The 14180-nt window shown below is 41.3% G+C and overlaps 2 protein-coding genes across 4 annotated transcripts; both read left to right on the top strand.

Moving 5' to 3' along the window:
* Positions 1-1739: 1739 nt before the first annotated feature.
* On the top strand, positions 1740-4041 carry LOC122969899 (proline-rich protein 15). The gene is made up of 2 exons (XM_044335921.1): positions 1740-2131; positions 2639-4041. The coding sequence occupies exon 2, from the start codon at positions 2659-2661 to the stop codon at positions 3049-3051; it is 393 nt and encodes a 130-aa protein (XP_044191856.1). The 5' UTR covers positions 1740-2131; positions 2639-2658; the 3' UTR covers positions 3052-4041.
* An 830-nt stretch (positions 4042-4871) lies between these two features.
* wipf3 (WAS/WASL interacting protein family member 3) lies at positions 4872-14157 on the top strand. 3 transcript variants are annotated; one of them, XM_044335881.1, is made up of 10 exons: positions 4872-5212; positions 6538-6795; positions 6887-7051; positions 7632-7726; positions 8923-9058; positions 10431-10592; positions 10687-11388; positions 12570-12704; positions 12994-13095; positions 13174-14157. In XM_044335881.1, exons 4-10 carry the CDS (start codon positions 7649-7651, stop codon positions 13212-13214), a joined length of 1356 nt encoding a protein of 451 aa, XP_044191816.1. In that variant the 5' UTR covers positions 4872-5212; positions 6538-6795; positions 6887-7051; positions 7632-7648; the 3' UTR covers positions 13215-14157. The 3 variants fall into 3 exon arrangements, with proteins under 3 accessions (XP_044191816.1, XP_044191814.1, XP_044191815.1); XM_044335879.1 differs by having other exon boundaries at positions 6538-7051; XM_044335880.1 differs by lacking the exons at positions 6538-6795; positions 6887-7051 and having other exon boundaries at positions 4873-5212.
* The last annotated feature ends 23 nt before the right edge of the window (positions 14158-14180 follow it).

The following is a 14180-nucleotide window of genomic DNA, read 5'->3' as shown; positions in this document are numbered from 1 at the left end:
TGTCATTATATGATATGAATTATCTTGTAATGCAATCTACCACTAATTCACTAATTCATATATTTATTGATTCACTCACTTGTTCACTTACAAATTCAAACATACACAACTGGGTAACATTTTCTAATAAAGCACCCTTTATCGTATATATTGCATTTAATTGTGAATAAATAATTCTCTTTGTTTTATAGATCAGTTATAAGACATTAATAAGTATTTCTTCAGGACAACCCCTCCAATGGACCACTTACTTTTTGGAAAAGATCCTTTACTTTAAAAGTGTGCCAACAGTGTGCAAATATGTCATTTTAAGTAAAATCATGCATTGTAAATTTTTACTTAAGTAAAAATATGTAAGTGTAATCAGCAAATGTACTTTAAGTGTCAAAAGCCAAAGTGCTCATTGTGCAGAAAAATGGCCTATGAGTATCATATTATTAAATATTGTATTAGTAGATTTGATACTGATACCTCAATGTGAATGTTTCATTTTACTCTGTAGCTGGTCCAGATGGAGCTAATTGTAAGTACATCATATGCTGTTATATATAACAATTCATCATATTTCACGAGTGTCATCATGGAGTAAAAAGTACAATATTTACCTCCTAAAGATAGTGGAGTTGAAGTATTAAGTAGCATGAAATGAAACACTGAAAGTGCAAGTACCTCCAAGTAAAACTGTACTTAAGTACATTATATACTATGTAAATATACTTTGTTACAAACTGTAGACTTGGTGTATTACTGCAATAACCATGTATGGAGGATTTATTAGTATTTGTATATGTAGAGTGAGAAACTTATACTGTAATGACTACTAACTTTCTAACTTGTTATTCATGGTTTACAACTACCATATTAAGTAGTTAAATATTTGTTACCAGTTGATAAAATCAAATTATAGCTTGTTTGACAGTGGTGCCCTTAAGGGTGATATAAACCCTGCTATACATTGTCTCATCATATTCTGTCAAAAAATGGTGTGTCTGTATATTGGATATATGTAGCCTATACATTTGGTTGCAAATGTACTGTAGCATGTGCTGAGCCACAGTTTATCTGGGCCATAGATAAGTGAATGTGCTCTAGTTATGTGTTTGTGCGTCATTCTGAAAGTCAGAGAATTGGGCAGAAAAAATGCAGGAAAACTTCATAGAAACTGACACCAGAGTTGGACTTGAATGTACCGTAGGAAGACAAGCAAAAGCATCCGGAAGGAGCACATGTGACAAGTACCCCAGCAGGTGAAACTGGCGCCAGGCCAAACTGCTTCCCCTCAATTAATGTGAACTTACAACAGCAACAATTGCACGTCTAGTGTGTTGATGTCATTTCAGGAGACTCCAGATTTCTTCCTGTCGCACGCCCTACTCAAATAGTTAAAGCACAGGGACTCTTTTCAGAGCATAACTGCATGCTACTTTTTTGGTCAGTTGCTATTATCACCATGAACACCACTGAATAAATATGTCACTCTTCCACTCCTCTCCTTTGCGTGACAGCGCACATGTCATTGTCGTCTGAAATAATGGGCGTCCAAAAATTGGAACATAATTTGGTTCCCTGGGATGGGTTGGGTCTCACCGATACAATGGGCTCTCTTTTTAATCTGTCACTGAAGAGGTGTACGGTCCCATGGGGTATGTTGCCAAGCAACCACAAGCCCCACCTACCGTTTGCAGTGGATTCACCTGAGCAGCGCTCACGTGACGGACTCTGAGGTTTCATCCAATCAAGAGTGCGCACAGGTGCTTCGAGATGAGAGTTTCGGAGGCGGAAACCTGCTGGTTCAGTAGACGAAAGCCTCTCCTTATAAATGTGTCTGTGCATTCGTACGTTTCTGGAGAATAGCTGAAGAAGAGTCAAGATATTTGTCAGGAGGGGCAGAGGAAAAATTAAACTTTTTAGAGGTGGGAGATGTGAGGAGACAGGACAGCCTGCCCGTGCGTAAAATGGATACTGCTCTGACCCTTTGAAGGATTGCTGTCACAGTTGTTGCAAGTGCTCCACCACTGAAGGAGAAGACACTGATCCGTCCTGTGGGTTCATATCTCTGCACAGTCAAGAGTTTATCATCTACTCTTGGTTTGGGTCGTTATAAGTGTCCTCGCCACCTGTTCTGTCTCAGGTAAGGGATCAAGAGAGCCTTTTTGGCGCATTGTTCACCCATGAATCACTGCTTTGGTTTGGTCTTTAGTTCTCACGACTCATTCAACCAGTTTTACAGCGAAGGTAAACATGGTTGCACTGGTTATTCACAGAATTAGTTGGTGAGAAGCTGTCTCACCAGTGGAAAAATGGTTATCAGAGAGGTGAATTCAATCACAATCAAAGCACATTCAAATTTAGAGAGGGCAGATCATGATATTCAAATAGAAAATAGGATTTGTGATGATTTGTGATACTAGGACTATGTCGTTGCAGAGTAGTATTTTATGACAGTATTGCAGACATTTTTAAAGGAGTATTTTGATGTTTTTACCATAAATTGGAAAGTAGAACATTAAGGAACCCTGTTCAAAGCACTTAGACAGCTGGTAAAATGACCTCACAGATGAAATTACATCTGTTACAATAATATTGAAGTACAACATCTTAACTACAGCTGAATTCTGACATTTGTACCCTCTTCCAGCTCCCTCCCCCAGTCCAAAGATGACAGAAAGGACCCCATGGTGGAAGGCATTCTTGCCAAAGAGGAAGACTGGAGGCTCAAAGGACACAGGTTCAACCAACCCTTTTGGCGCAGACTTTGACCCTTTTGCACAACGTCCTGAGAGGCCAAAAGACCCCTCAGAAGCATCCTCCAAGACCACTGGTGACCAGTCCCTGTCTCCACAAGAGTCCAACAAGAGCTCCAGCCTCCTCAGTGATGAGACCTACGACGACTCCCACCTGGAGTCGGTCTTCAACGAACAGACGTGTCGCAGAAACATGAAGGTGTCACGCTCAGGTCGATTTAAAGAGAAGAGGAAGGTGCGTTCGAGCCTTCCTATAGAGGAGAAAGACACAGAGAATGTGGCAGCGGGGAAAGAGGACAGTCGGTGATGGTGAGGAGTATATGAAGATGCCTGTTACATGAAGATGCTTGATTCTCTTGAGGCATATCAAGAGGTCTGCTGTATGTTGGTGATGATGAAGATGACAAGGAGCATTCAACTTTTAGCCCAATACTGCAGGAATGAGGTTATGTGGTAAACCTGCGATGCAGCTGTTTAAATAAGACAAAAAATATTGGAAAATTTGGACATTTGTTGATGGACTTGTGCCTGAAGGCCACAGAAACAATAAGTGACTTTAAAATGGAATATTTATTTATTCCATGTGATGGTTATTGAGCCATTTTGCCAACAATATCCCACAAAAAAATGCCCAAAAGAAAAGATAAAGTAGTAATGTAGTGAGCACTTCAGAGCCCCAAAATGAGGTTACTGCACCACAGTTTCCCTCTTTCATAAATTGACCTACGATCCCAAAAACAAGTGCACATTCCTCAGAATACTTAAGAGAAGGTGTGATATGCTTCAGGAAAATATTGTTCATAAGATATTAACATGATTTCTGTAATAAGATTAATATATATTTGAATGAAGGATGCTCCTTTTTACAAATGCTTTTACAAAAATATTGATTCTAAAGGATTATTAGAAGGATGTTTATGAAGGTGTAAATAATTTAATATTATGTGTGGGGGAAAAATCTGCTATACTGGAAGACATTAAATAATAATTGTGAGCAGCTTTTAGTCAGATATACAAATGTACTTATGATGAGAAGGAGTAAACACTTGCTGGCTAAACGCACAAATAATTTATATGAAGGATATTTTATACAACATAACAGGTCCTAAACAAAGCTACTGATATTGAAGTAAGAGGATAACATATCCAGCTGATGAGATATGGCCAAGATATGCTATGGAAGTCTGATCTGGTCTCTAATGTAGTTTGAGCAGTATGTAGGACTACTGTATTTTTGGCTCACCTGTGAATACTTAAATGAAGGCAAAAATCTGAGAAATAAATCTGATAACTGCTGCAATTGAGTACATGAGTGTGTTTTATAACCTTACCCAATCACAACCTACTCTCCAAAGCGATATGCCATGGAGGAAATTTACAGAAAAATGAGACATTTCACAGTTAAAACATTTTTAAAAATTCGCATGAATTGAATTAACACATGAAACAAAAATGCCACAGACTCCTGTCAATCCTCCCGGCAGCTGTGTTGGTGCGTGGTTATCGCTGAACTGGAAAGTGGGCCTATTGTGTGATTATCACATTGTCTAAAAAAAGGCAGTTACGACGAATTAGTGCTATTTATAAAGTGTCTGCAGCGCGTGTCAAACCCAGGCCTAAATTATACTGGGAGGAGCACGCCTGTGTCACTGCATTCCTCTGTCACTGTTAAAAGTTTGAGGTGTGTGTGTGTGAGTGTGTGCCTGCAGCATTCATGTTTTACAACAGGGTTACGACTGATTCAAATTTGAAACATTAATGTCATACAGTTATCTATCAGCAGCTCGTTAATTATAATGCATTAAGTGAAACAGATAGTAGGTTCTTTGGATAATGACTTGTAATGTTATATTTTGAACACGAGGGGGCGATAATGTGCTAAAATCATACAGCCTGAAATTAAAATTGAGTAGAACTGAATTAAACTGAGTTGAAAAAAAAAATCAATGGAGTTACTGCGCAGACGCCAGCAGCAGTTTTCATGCATGCATAATTCTTAATTTACTCCACAGGTGTAATTTAAGGTAAGAGAAAGTTTCTTGGCAACTTCAGTGTGACTTGAGGGGATGACGAGCCAAGTGTCCTCCCACTCTCTCTCTCTCCATTGGCCCCCGGGTTGAGTGTGGGGCGGTAAGGTGTGGCCTTGAGCTGCTCGCCTCCTGCAGTGCGCTCTCAGGAAAATAAACCATAAACAACCAGAACCATAAAGAGACCATTGTGCAAGAGACCACAGTTACATGTTTGCAGCCTCTCCTATAGGGACGCAATTATGAAGTAAAAGTGAGACTTTCTGGAGGTCACTGCATGTGTTTACAGGAGCTTAATGTGTTGAAGTGTTGAAGTGGTTTCCCCATTTGACTAAAAATAACTTGCTCCGCTATGAGGAGCGCACTATGAGCCCGGTTTACTGCGCTCCTTCTCACTGAGGCTTTCCTTGCAAACAGGTGGATTTTCGTTACTTTCTGAAGGTAAGACAAACTACTATGGGCTAATTCACTGCTTTTAATTGTAATTTAGTTAATGGACACGTGTATGTGACAGGTGGTTGTCCTTATTGCTACAAAAGTGTGCCATGAAACGCGTAAAAATAAGACAGCCTTCAACGAGGACTGTTAACAGCTGATTAATTTGTTTGTTCGGGCACCATGGCGCATCAAGTGTACCTGGGTCTTGTTTCACAGCTTTTCTGTTGTAGTGGATGGGTATCAAGGTGGAGTTTTGTCCCCATAGTCTACTTTAAAGGACAAAAATAATACAGTATCTCATTTCTGGTTTTTCACAGTTAGTCTTTAGTGGTGTCAAACAAACAAACAGCCATGCCAGGAGAATAATAACGTTCATTTTAGTATATGTTTTGTGCACACCTAACAGAGAAAAATATACAAGAGTGATTGTTTTTTGTTTTGTTGGCATCGGCTTTAATTCTTCAGTGTTTGGGGTCCCACAGACCCCACTGCTGAAAGTGTAAAATTAGTAGTAATGATTGCATTAAACAATGTTTTCCTTTACATAGTTTTTTTCTTCAAGTTAACCTGAGCTTGCACATTTGATGAATATGGCAGAATATGGAAATGGACATAAAGCGTTATTATTACACCAAATAAGGAACTATTTAATGTTGTATATGTTATGCATGAACAAACCCTTTATTTGACAAAAGCTCATTCACAGACAAAGAAATATATAGTGTACATAGTGAGGTTACTTATTATTTTTGGTCTCAGAGGGTATAAATATTATGTTATACTGTAAAATTCTAATAACAGATATCCAAATAGACTTATTTGGGAGGTGTAATACTGCTTGAAAAGTACTGTCAACAACAGTCATAGATATAGAGTATATGAAAATCTATTGTATTTAATCATGTACCATGTACAGTTAGGGAGATCCCAAATGCAGGTCATTTTCTGTAGCAGATGTCTGCAACATGTTATCAGTTTGAAGTCATGTTTAGATGAAATTCCCATAAAATTAGGTAAGGTCATGAAATATTGAGGTGATAAAACAATGTTAAGTATGATTTTTTGAGCTGTTGAAGAGGGACTGGGGTCTCCAGAATAGAACAATAGGTAATAAAAGTTACACCCTCTCCGCTGATTCATAAAGTTTCAGTAACCCCAAGTCCCAGAGTCTCCGATGAGAACACAACCTCAAAACAGGGCTCTTTGGTCTTATGCAATCTTTATGTATCTCTTTGACATAAAAAAAGTGTGTGAATCACTTGTTCTGGCTGCAGCAGCTGCCAGTTCCAGCTGGTTGTCTGTGTCACATAAAATCTTCTTTGCTTCAGGAGGAACAACATGTTCTACAGGTCAAAGGAGAACAAACAACTGGTGCGAGAGGTGCATTTCCACTCTGCTTCCCACCTGCTCTGCTAGAGCTCAGCTAACCAGTGGCCAACTTTGCCCCCCTTGAACGATCTACACTGGCAGTGTCACAGAGATGCTTGACACAGATATGAAGATAGAAATAGCCATGGTGGACAGTCTGCCAGCTGCATAGAGGGGAAGCATGAAGCATGAGATACATAGAGATTCAACAAAAACAGGTTCTGTTCTGTGTTTTATTAAATTGCTAAGGAGGAGCATGTGCAAATTCCACAGAGGACTGAATGCGCACAAACCTCAGGCTGTTTTCAGTCCCTCACAGACATGGAAGACAGCTCTTCAAGAATTTATGATGTCAAGTTGGGTGGAGGTCTCAGTGACTGTTGCTGTGGATCATATCAGCCAAGTTGCTTACAACAATGAAGGAGATTGAAGCGTGGAGACATAATCCTGGACATGAGCTGTTCTTGGAAAAATGTTAGTGGACACTGGTGCTTTTTCACTTTGTTTCAACATTCTGAGTACTTTTGCCACTTTGCTGTTGTCAACAGAATCACAACATGTAACTTATATGTTCAGTATAATCAGAAAAAAAGAACAATGTGTGTGCACGCTGTAGCATTTTCCTGTGGAGTTTCCTTAATGTGTTTCTCATCCAGTTAGGACATAACTTCAGTAAAGGCCTTTGGTCATTGAGGGACTGAAGGATAGGGGTCTATTACTTTTCACACAACACTCACCATTGTTCTTTTCCCAAGTCCCTGCCACAGGGCATTGTGGGAAGACGAGGAGGACAGGGGGTGGGGTGGGGGATGTTTCAGATTTCTCTAGAGAGGATGGAGCGCTTGCTGTTTCCTGTTTTGTGCTGCACGGTGGTGAAAGCTCTTCCTGTCCAGGGAAGAGGGAAAGAGGTCATTGAATGCGCCTCTTTAAACAGTGGCAGCTTCTGACATGGAGGAAGAAAAAAACAAAAACAAACGAAGAAGAAGTTGGTCAGTGGCCGCAGTGCATTAAAAGGATGGCGACTGTGTTATAGTGTGTGCATTGTCTTCTACAGGTATCTGAGGCCTAGGCATGCCAGTCCCACCTCCTCCCCCTCCGCCTCCCCCAGGGCTCCCTCCCCCACCACCACCCAGCGCTGCCCTGCCACAGGTACCAAAGACTGTATGCTCTTCTCTAATTCTGTCTCCAACTCTCGCTCATACAATATTGCAAACACTTGCTTGTGTTCTTCTCACTGACCATCAACCAAACACCTGGAGGTTGTTTGCATTATTGATCGAGGTAGTGCACACACACACACACACGCACGTACACACAGTAGGGCAGACAGCAGACTCTCAGTGGCACAAGAGTGTTATGTTTCCACTGCAGTCGCACAGTGTCCTCAAGTTAAATGAGTTGCCTCCTCCACACTGCAGAGTTAACTAGTTTCTAAAGTCACAGGGCTTCTTAAAGTGGGGGATGTGAATGAAACAATAAGCTTTGTTTTGTAAAATTCAACCATAAATCTTTAATATATATATATATATTTAGTAGGGCAGCATCTAAGGATTATTTTCATGAGCAATTAATATGTTGATTTTTTAAATTAATCAGTGGATTGTACACTCTATAAAATATCAGAAAATATTGAAAAATAATCACACACTAAGATTGACTGTTGAAAATGGACCCATTTGAGTAAATGTACGCTGCCAACGCAGCACTGGATTAACTTTACCAATGGCTTGTTTTGACCCAGCATGAGTGTTATTTTTATATCAGTGTTCGGTTATGTATCCAAACTACTATATGGATATTCTGACCAAGTGTTTGACGCAAAAAGCTCAAGTTTTACCTTAAAAATGTCACAAATCTGTGGTTAGTTGTACAAATGGTTGTGCGTGATTAGTGCCTGGTTCTGCTCGAGGTTTCTCTGTTAAAGGGGAGTTTTTCCTTGCCGCTGTCTAGACCTGCTCTATGTCAGTAATTTTTAGCGTGCAGCACAATATCAAATAGCTTGATTTGTCTGACCAACAGTACAAAAACTCAAAAGTATTCACTTTCCAGTGATATAAGATGAAGAAAAGCAGCATTTCATTACACTTGAGAAGCTGGAGTCAGCAAATGTTACTGCAATTACATAAATGCATTTTTGCTTCATAACAGATATTTATTATCAAAATAGTTGGTGATTAATTTTCTGTCAACTAATCGATTAATCAATGAATGTTTTCTAAAACTGAATATGAGGGGTAATGATTGTGCTGTGGTGGACAGTCTAGATGGAATATACGTAATATATTCTATTGTGAAAACACTGGTCAACACTTTTTAAAAGTGCTGTTCTCCTCTGTGTGTGGCAGTGTCCATTGGAGCCTCCTAAGCTCCAGTCTGGTGGAGGAGGAGGTGGAAGAAATGCCCTGTTGTCCGACATCCAGAAAGGAACCAGGCTCAGGAAAGTCACGCATGTCAACGACCGCAGTGCCCCCGCTGTCGATAGTAAGAGGAAAAAACTTCACCACCCTACAAGCACACAGACACAGACATGCTCAATCTGTGTCAAGACAATGCGTCTAGTCATTCTCAGAGTGAAGAATATGGGAAGGGAGATTCAATAATGTGTAAAGGAGGAAAGAAATTGAGGGAAGAGGGAGAAAAACAAGAGGGGAGAGACAGTCTTAAGTTGTGTAGTTCAATGGGAGTGTGTTGTTTCTCTCTGGGCTATATTTGAGCATAGACACACATACACGTTTACACACCAAGAGCACACTTCAGGAAGGAATGCCCTATAGCAGATAAGGATGCAAGCAGTATAGGAAACCACTGTATACACAATAGCCAAGACACACATTGTATCCATACTACACTGAACAAAAAAGACTGCAAAATTATACAATATGCTGATTTGCTTTTAAATGATGTAGCAGACGTTCACGTATTTTATTATGTTTTATGTATTCAGTCACAAACATTTGAATCACACTATAGTGTCTGTAATGGTGAAAGGCTTTTAATGAGTTTCAATCAAAAACCACCTCATATAGGACATATTGGGTGCCAGGGTATGATAGGAAATATTAAGGGTATGTTCAGTTAGTCAATGAATTAACCCTTAGATACTGTTCAGGGTCAGATTTGGCCCATTTATTTATTTGAGAGCAGTAAAAACACCCTGAATACTTTTTTTTATTTTAGCCTGAAATTTGATGACTTCTCCTAATGTGACCCTGAATATACAAAAATGTTTCAATTTTTAAAAACATTTATGTGCAGCTGACACACATTTGTTGCATTCTTCACATTTAATATACTTCATTGAACTTATATTTCCCTGTTTTATGTAACATAGGACCATTATATAGTGTGATTGTAAATATTTTTTCTCCATAAACAAAAACGTAAAAGCTAATAAACTCTCTCTATTCTCATTAATCACACATTTATCTGTGGCTGATAAGGTATTCATGAATGATTTGTTGTGCAGAAATTTGGTATGGAGAATAATTATGAGGGATACTGTGAAGGGTCTGAATATGAACAGTATGTGAAGGTTAACTTAACCTACAAGTGCCCATTGGCTAGTAGTTATAAGTGGCAATGTCGGTTACATGTATGGATCCATGCCAGTTGGAATAGTCTGCTCTCTTTTGTGAAAAGGTGTGTAGTTGGCCCTCCGGGAGCTCAGGTAATTTGGGTGGTGCAAAATGTATTCATGTTCCGGCCTGAAACTGTGCTTCTAAAGCCTTTAAAGAACAACATTCTCACGAAAATGAAAGCTAACACCTGACTTTGTAATTTTGACTAAACGGCCACTGACATCCTTGAAATTAATGCTCACTTGTAATGTGTGTGTATGTGTGTTGTTCCCCAGACATCAAGGCTAGCACTGGAGATGTGTCCAGCAGTGTTGGTGCTTCTCAGGGCTCATCAGGAGGGATGGCACCCGTGGGACCCTCTTTGGGTGGGCTCTTTGCTGGAGGGTTTCCCACTCTGAAGCCTATAGGTCAAAGAGACTTATCAGGCAAGACCCCAGGTTGGTAAATTCTTAAGATCTTACTAGATTTCTGTATTTTGTGTCTATTTTGTGGTCTTTTCTGAATTTTTCTCTCCTCTTCTGTGTGTTGAAGTGACGCGTTCGAGCTCCTCAGCCTCCCTGAAGCCGCTGTGGAACCCGCCCATATCAGCAGACTCTGAGCCTCACAGGACGACGGAGCGAGAAAGCGCCGCCTACCGTCCGCTCGCTCCCTCGTCCTCTGCCCCTCCCTCCCCCTCTCACAGCAGCAGGCACCCACCTTCTTTCCCTGCTTCCCCTCCCCCTCCGCCTCCACCTGCTCCTCCCTCTGGTCCTCCCCCACCTCCCCCACCTCAAGCCTTCCAGGACCGGCCTGCCAACAAGCCTCCACCTCTCCCGTCCTGCCCTCCCCCTCCACCTCCATCCATGGTCACAAAGCCCACCTGGCTCCCCATCCAGCACCCCCACCACACCTCCATCTCCCAGCCCTCTACTCCTCCTCCTCCTCCTCCACCTCACATATCTCCCTCCTGTGTCCCAGGGGACCGTTCCTCGGGTTGCTTCTACCCTCCACTCCCCTCCCCAATCCACTCTGAACCTTCTAGGTTCCCCATCCTGCGGGACAGCCCTATTGGACCTCCTCCCCCGCCTCCTCCTCCCCCTCTACCTGCTTCTTTCACCCCCAGCGGCCCAACCACCCTCCCCCCTCCTCCGCCCAAGTTGGCTCCAGTGCCCTCCCCAACCATGCGCTCTCTGCCACCCTCGTACCCCTGGAACGCCCCCACCCGGCGGCCACCTGCTGTGCCCAGAAGTGCAGGTAGGTGAACACCAAAACTGTTCCTCTAATTTTATCAATCTGCATTATTCATTCTGGTAAAAAGAGAGAGGCTGCAACCAAAAGAACTTCCTGTCATATTTTTGGCAGAATGGAGAGACCTTTCCAAGGCCTCCAAAGGGTTTTCACCTTCAAACACAATGCACAGCCATCAGCAGTAAGATGGAGACAGGGATGACGCAAAAAAATACAAGGACAAGAGAGATGGCTCATTTCAAATCAATAGATGATGTTTTTTCATCTCATCATGAGCTGGACAGAGCTCAGGGACATTAAACTAAAATATAGTCTGGCTTAAACTGGAAAGAAACTTTGCAGAGGACGGGATGTGATGTAGACATTGTTTTCAGCTCACTCATCTGAGCGTTTCTAACAACAGCATAATTTTAAATAATCTATTGTAAACATACATGTTGTAAAAATGTACAAATAGCAGGGTTTGTTTATGACACAGTATAATCATTGTGCATGTTGTCATACATTACTAATTATAGAAAACTTGATAAAGACGTCACACATAGTACTATGTAAATGGACTACACTCATATAATGCCTTTATAGTCTTCCAACCACTCAAAGCACTTTACACTGCATGCCAACATTCACCCACACAATCATACACTGATGGTAGGGGCTGCCATGCAAAGTGCCAACCTGCTCATCAGGAGGACTATCTAATGCATTCACACACATACCCATGGCACAGCCTTCGGGAGCAATTTGAGGTTCAGTATCTTGCTTCAGTATCCACTTCAACATGGAGGAGCTGGGAATCAAACTGCCGATCTTCCGATTGGTGGACAACCTGCTCTACCTCTGAGCCACAGTTGCCCAGACATAAACAACGAAAAAAACAGTAGTAGAAAGATATGTAGTAATTGCTGGCTCTGCTGCTAGCTCTTTATGTGACTGAAACTTTCAAACAAGTAGTGGTTTAAAACTGTGGCATCTGCTACAGCTAGTCATTAAAGAAAGCATGTGTTGTGAAACCCTCTAGTTTTTTAGCAATGTATCCAAATCAACACTTGTGGAAAAAAAGTGTGAGTGTGGCTTGGCAGTCTCAGTTGGGATTACACACCAGCATATCAGATTTAGATCTGTTTTTCATGTTGACGATCATATTGCTGATAACTGACAGGTTGTCTTGTCTCCTGTGTTAACAGGTGTTGGTCGTCTGGCTCCTCCTCCAGCTCCCCCGGCACGCTCCCCCACCACCGAGCTGTCCAGCCGCATTCCTCCCCCTCCACCCCCTCCACTGCCCCCATCCAGTCTCAGGAATGGACACCTGCACAGTCTGGGTGAGACTGACATTTTACAATAAAGTAATTAAGTTATTCAGATGACATGAAGACCAGCAAACAGCAGCAGGAAAAATAAGCATCTAGATCATTATTAGTACACTTAAGTGTCTTTCCAACACCCCTGTGATGGTAGAATATGTTTATAAGGGTGAAGGAAAGACAGTTTTGGGCTGTTGATGAAAGCTGTTCTACCTGGAGTGGAGAGGAACACCTTGAGTAACATTTATCATTTGAAAATGAGGGAAAATGCCAGCCTCAAATCTTCATCTTCACTCTAACCTTGCAGACGACTTTGAATCCAAGTTCCAGTTCCACCCTGTAGAAGACTTACCCCCTCCCGATGAATTCAAGCCTTTCCCTCGGATCTACCCCAGCAAAGAAAACAGAGGTAGTAGCAGTTCAGTACATTTGCTAGTCTCATCTACTGGGTTGTCTTTTTCTTCATCTTTCCTCTCTCTTATTACAGTGAACCCCAAACCACCTGGGATCAGGACACACCTCCGATGAGTCAGAGCCTCGCCCCGTTCTTCATCCCACACTCATCAAGCACTTCAATCTTCCTCCTCCTCTTCTCTGGATATGAAGATGGGAGGTTAATGACAATACAACGACAGCCAAGGACTTTGTTTAGTTTGGATGCAGGCTGTGTGTGTGTGTGTGTGTGTGTGTGTGTGTGTTTGTGCGTACATGTGAGTGTCAAACTGTGTCCCGCCTTATACTGACAATGTGACCTCTGATCTTTTCCAGTGTGGAATGTTTTGAATGTGTGTGAGAGGAGGGCTCTCCCTACTCATAAACTACATACAGTCTCTCCACACACACACACATGCACACTCCAGGGACAGTGTCTTCCAGTAGCTATATTTAACATGACTCTTGACACAGTTTGTAACAGCTTCAGTATTTCTATACAGTATAGAAGCACTTTTAAAGTCCTGATATAACTCAGAAACATTCTTAAACACAGATTATGGCTGGTAAAGCAATTTTCCTCCCCTGAACAAGGAGATACTCCTTAACAATCTGTATAAATGTTTGATATTTTCCAATAATGCTACCTTTTTAAATTAATGCTTCAGTGCTTGAGCAAGACTATCCTTGCAAGAAGTTGTGTCTGTTTTCCTCTGTTTTGGGATTCTATATGGCCAACACTCGCAAGATGTTGTTGTTTGGCTGGTTTGCAACAAGTAAGCCTCATCTTCAGTTTAAACCTAAGAAATTTGCAGGTGAACTCTTGTTAAGTATTTACTTACACAGCATACAACCCTCAGGGTTTCATAAATCCATATACATACTGTATTCCTCTCCTGTGTTTATGTGATTATTTTACAAGAATCTATAAAAGTGTAACAGAAATGCAACATGAAGATCACTGACATTGTGAGGATTATGGGAATGCATTTGTGTCTTTTCTAAATTGAAAATTAATGAGGTGTACTGTTTCCTCTCTCCTAACACCTGTAAAGACAGTGC

This window comes from Thunnus albacares, chromosome 19 (genome assembly GCF_914725855.1).
Source record: "Thunnus albacares chromosome 19, fThuAlb1.1, whole genome shotgun sequence".
NCBI lineage: Eukaryota > Metazoa > Chordata > Actinopteri > Scombriformes > Scombridae > Thunnus > Thunnus albacares.
This window is presented reverse-complemented; position numbering and strand designations above follow the sequence as displayed.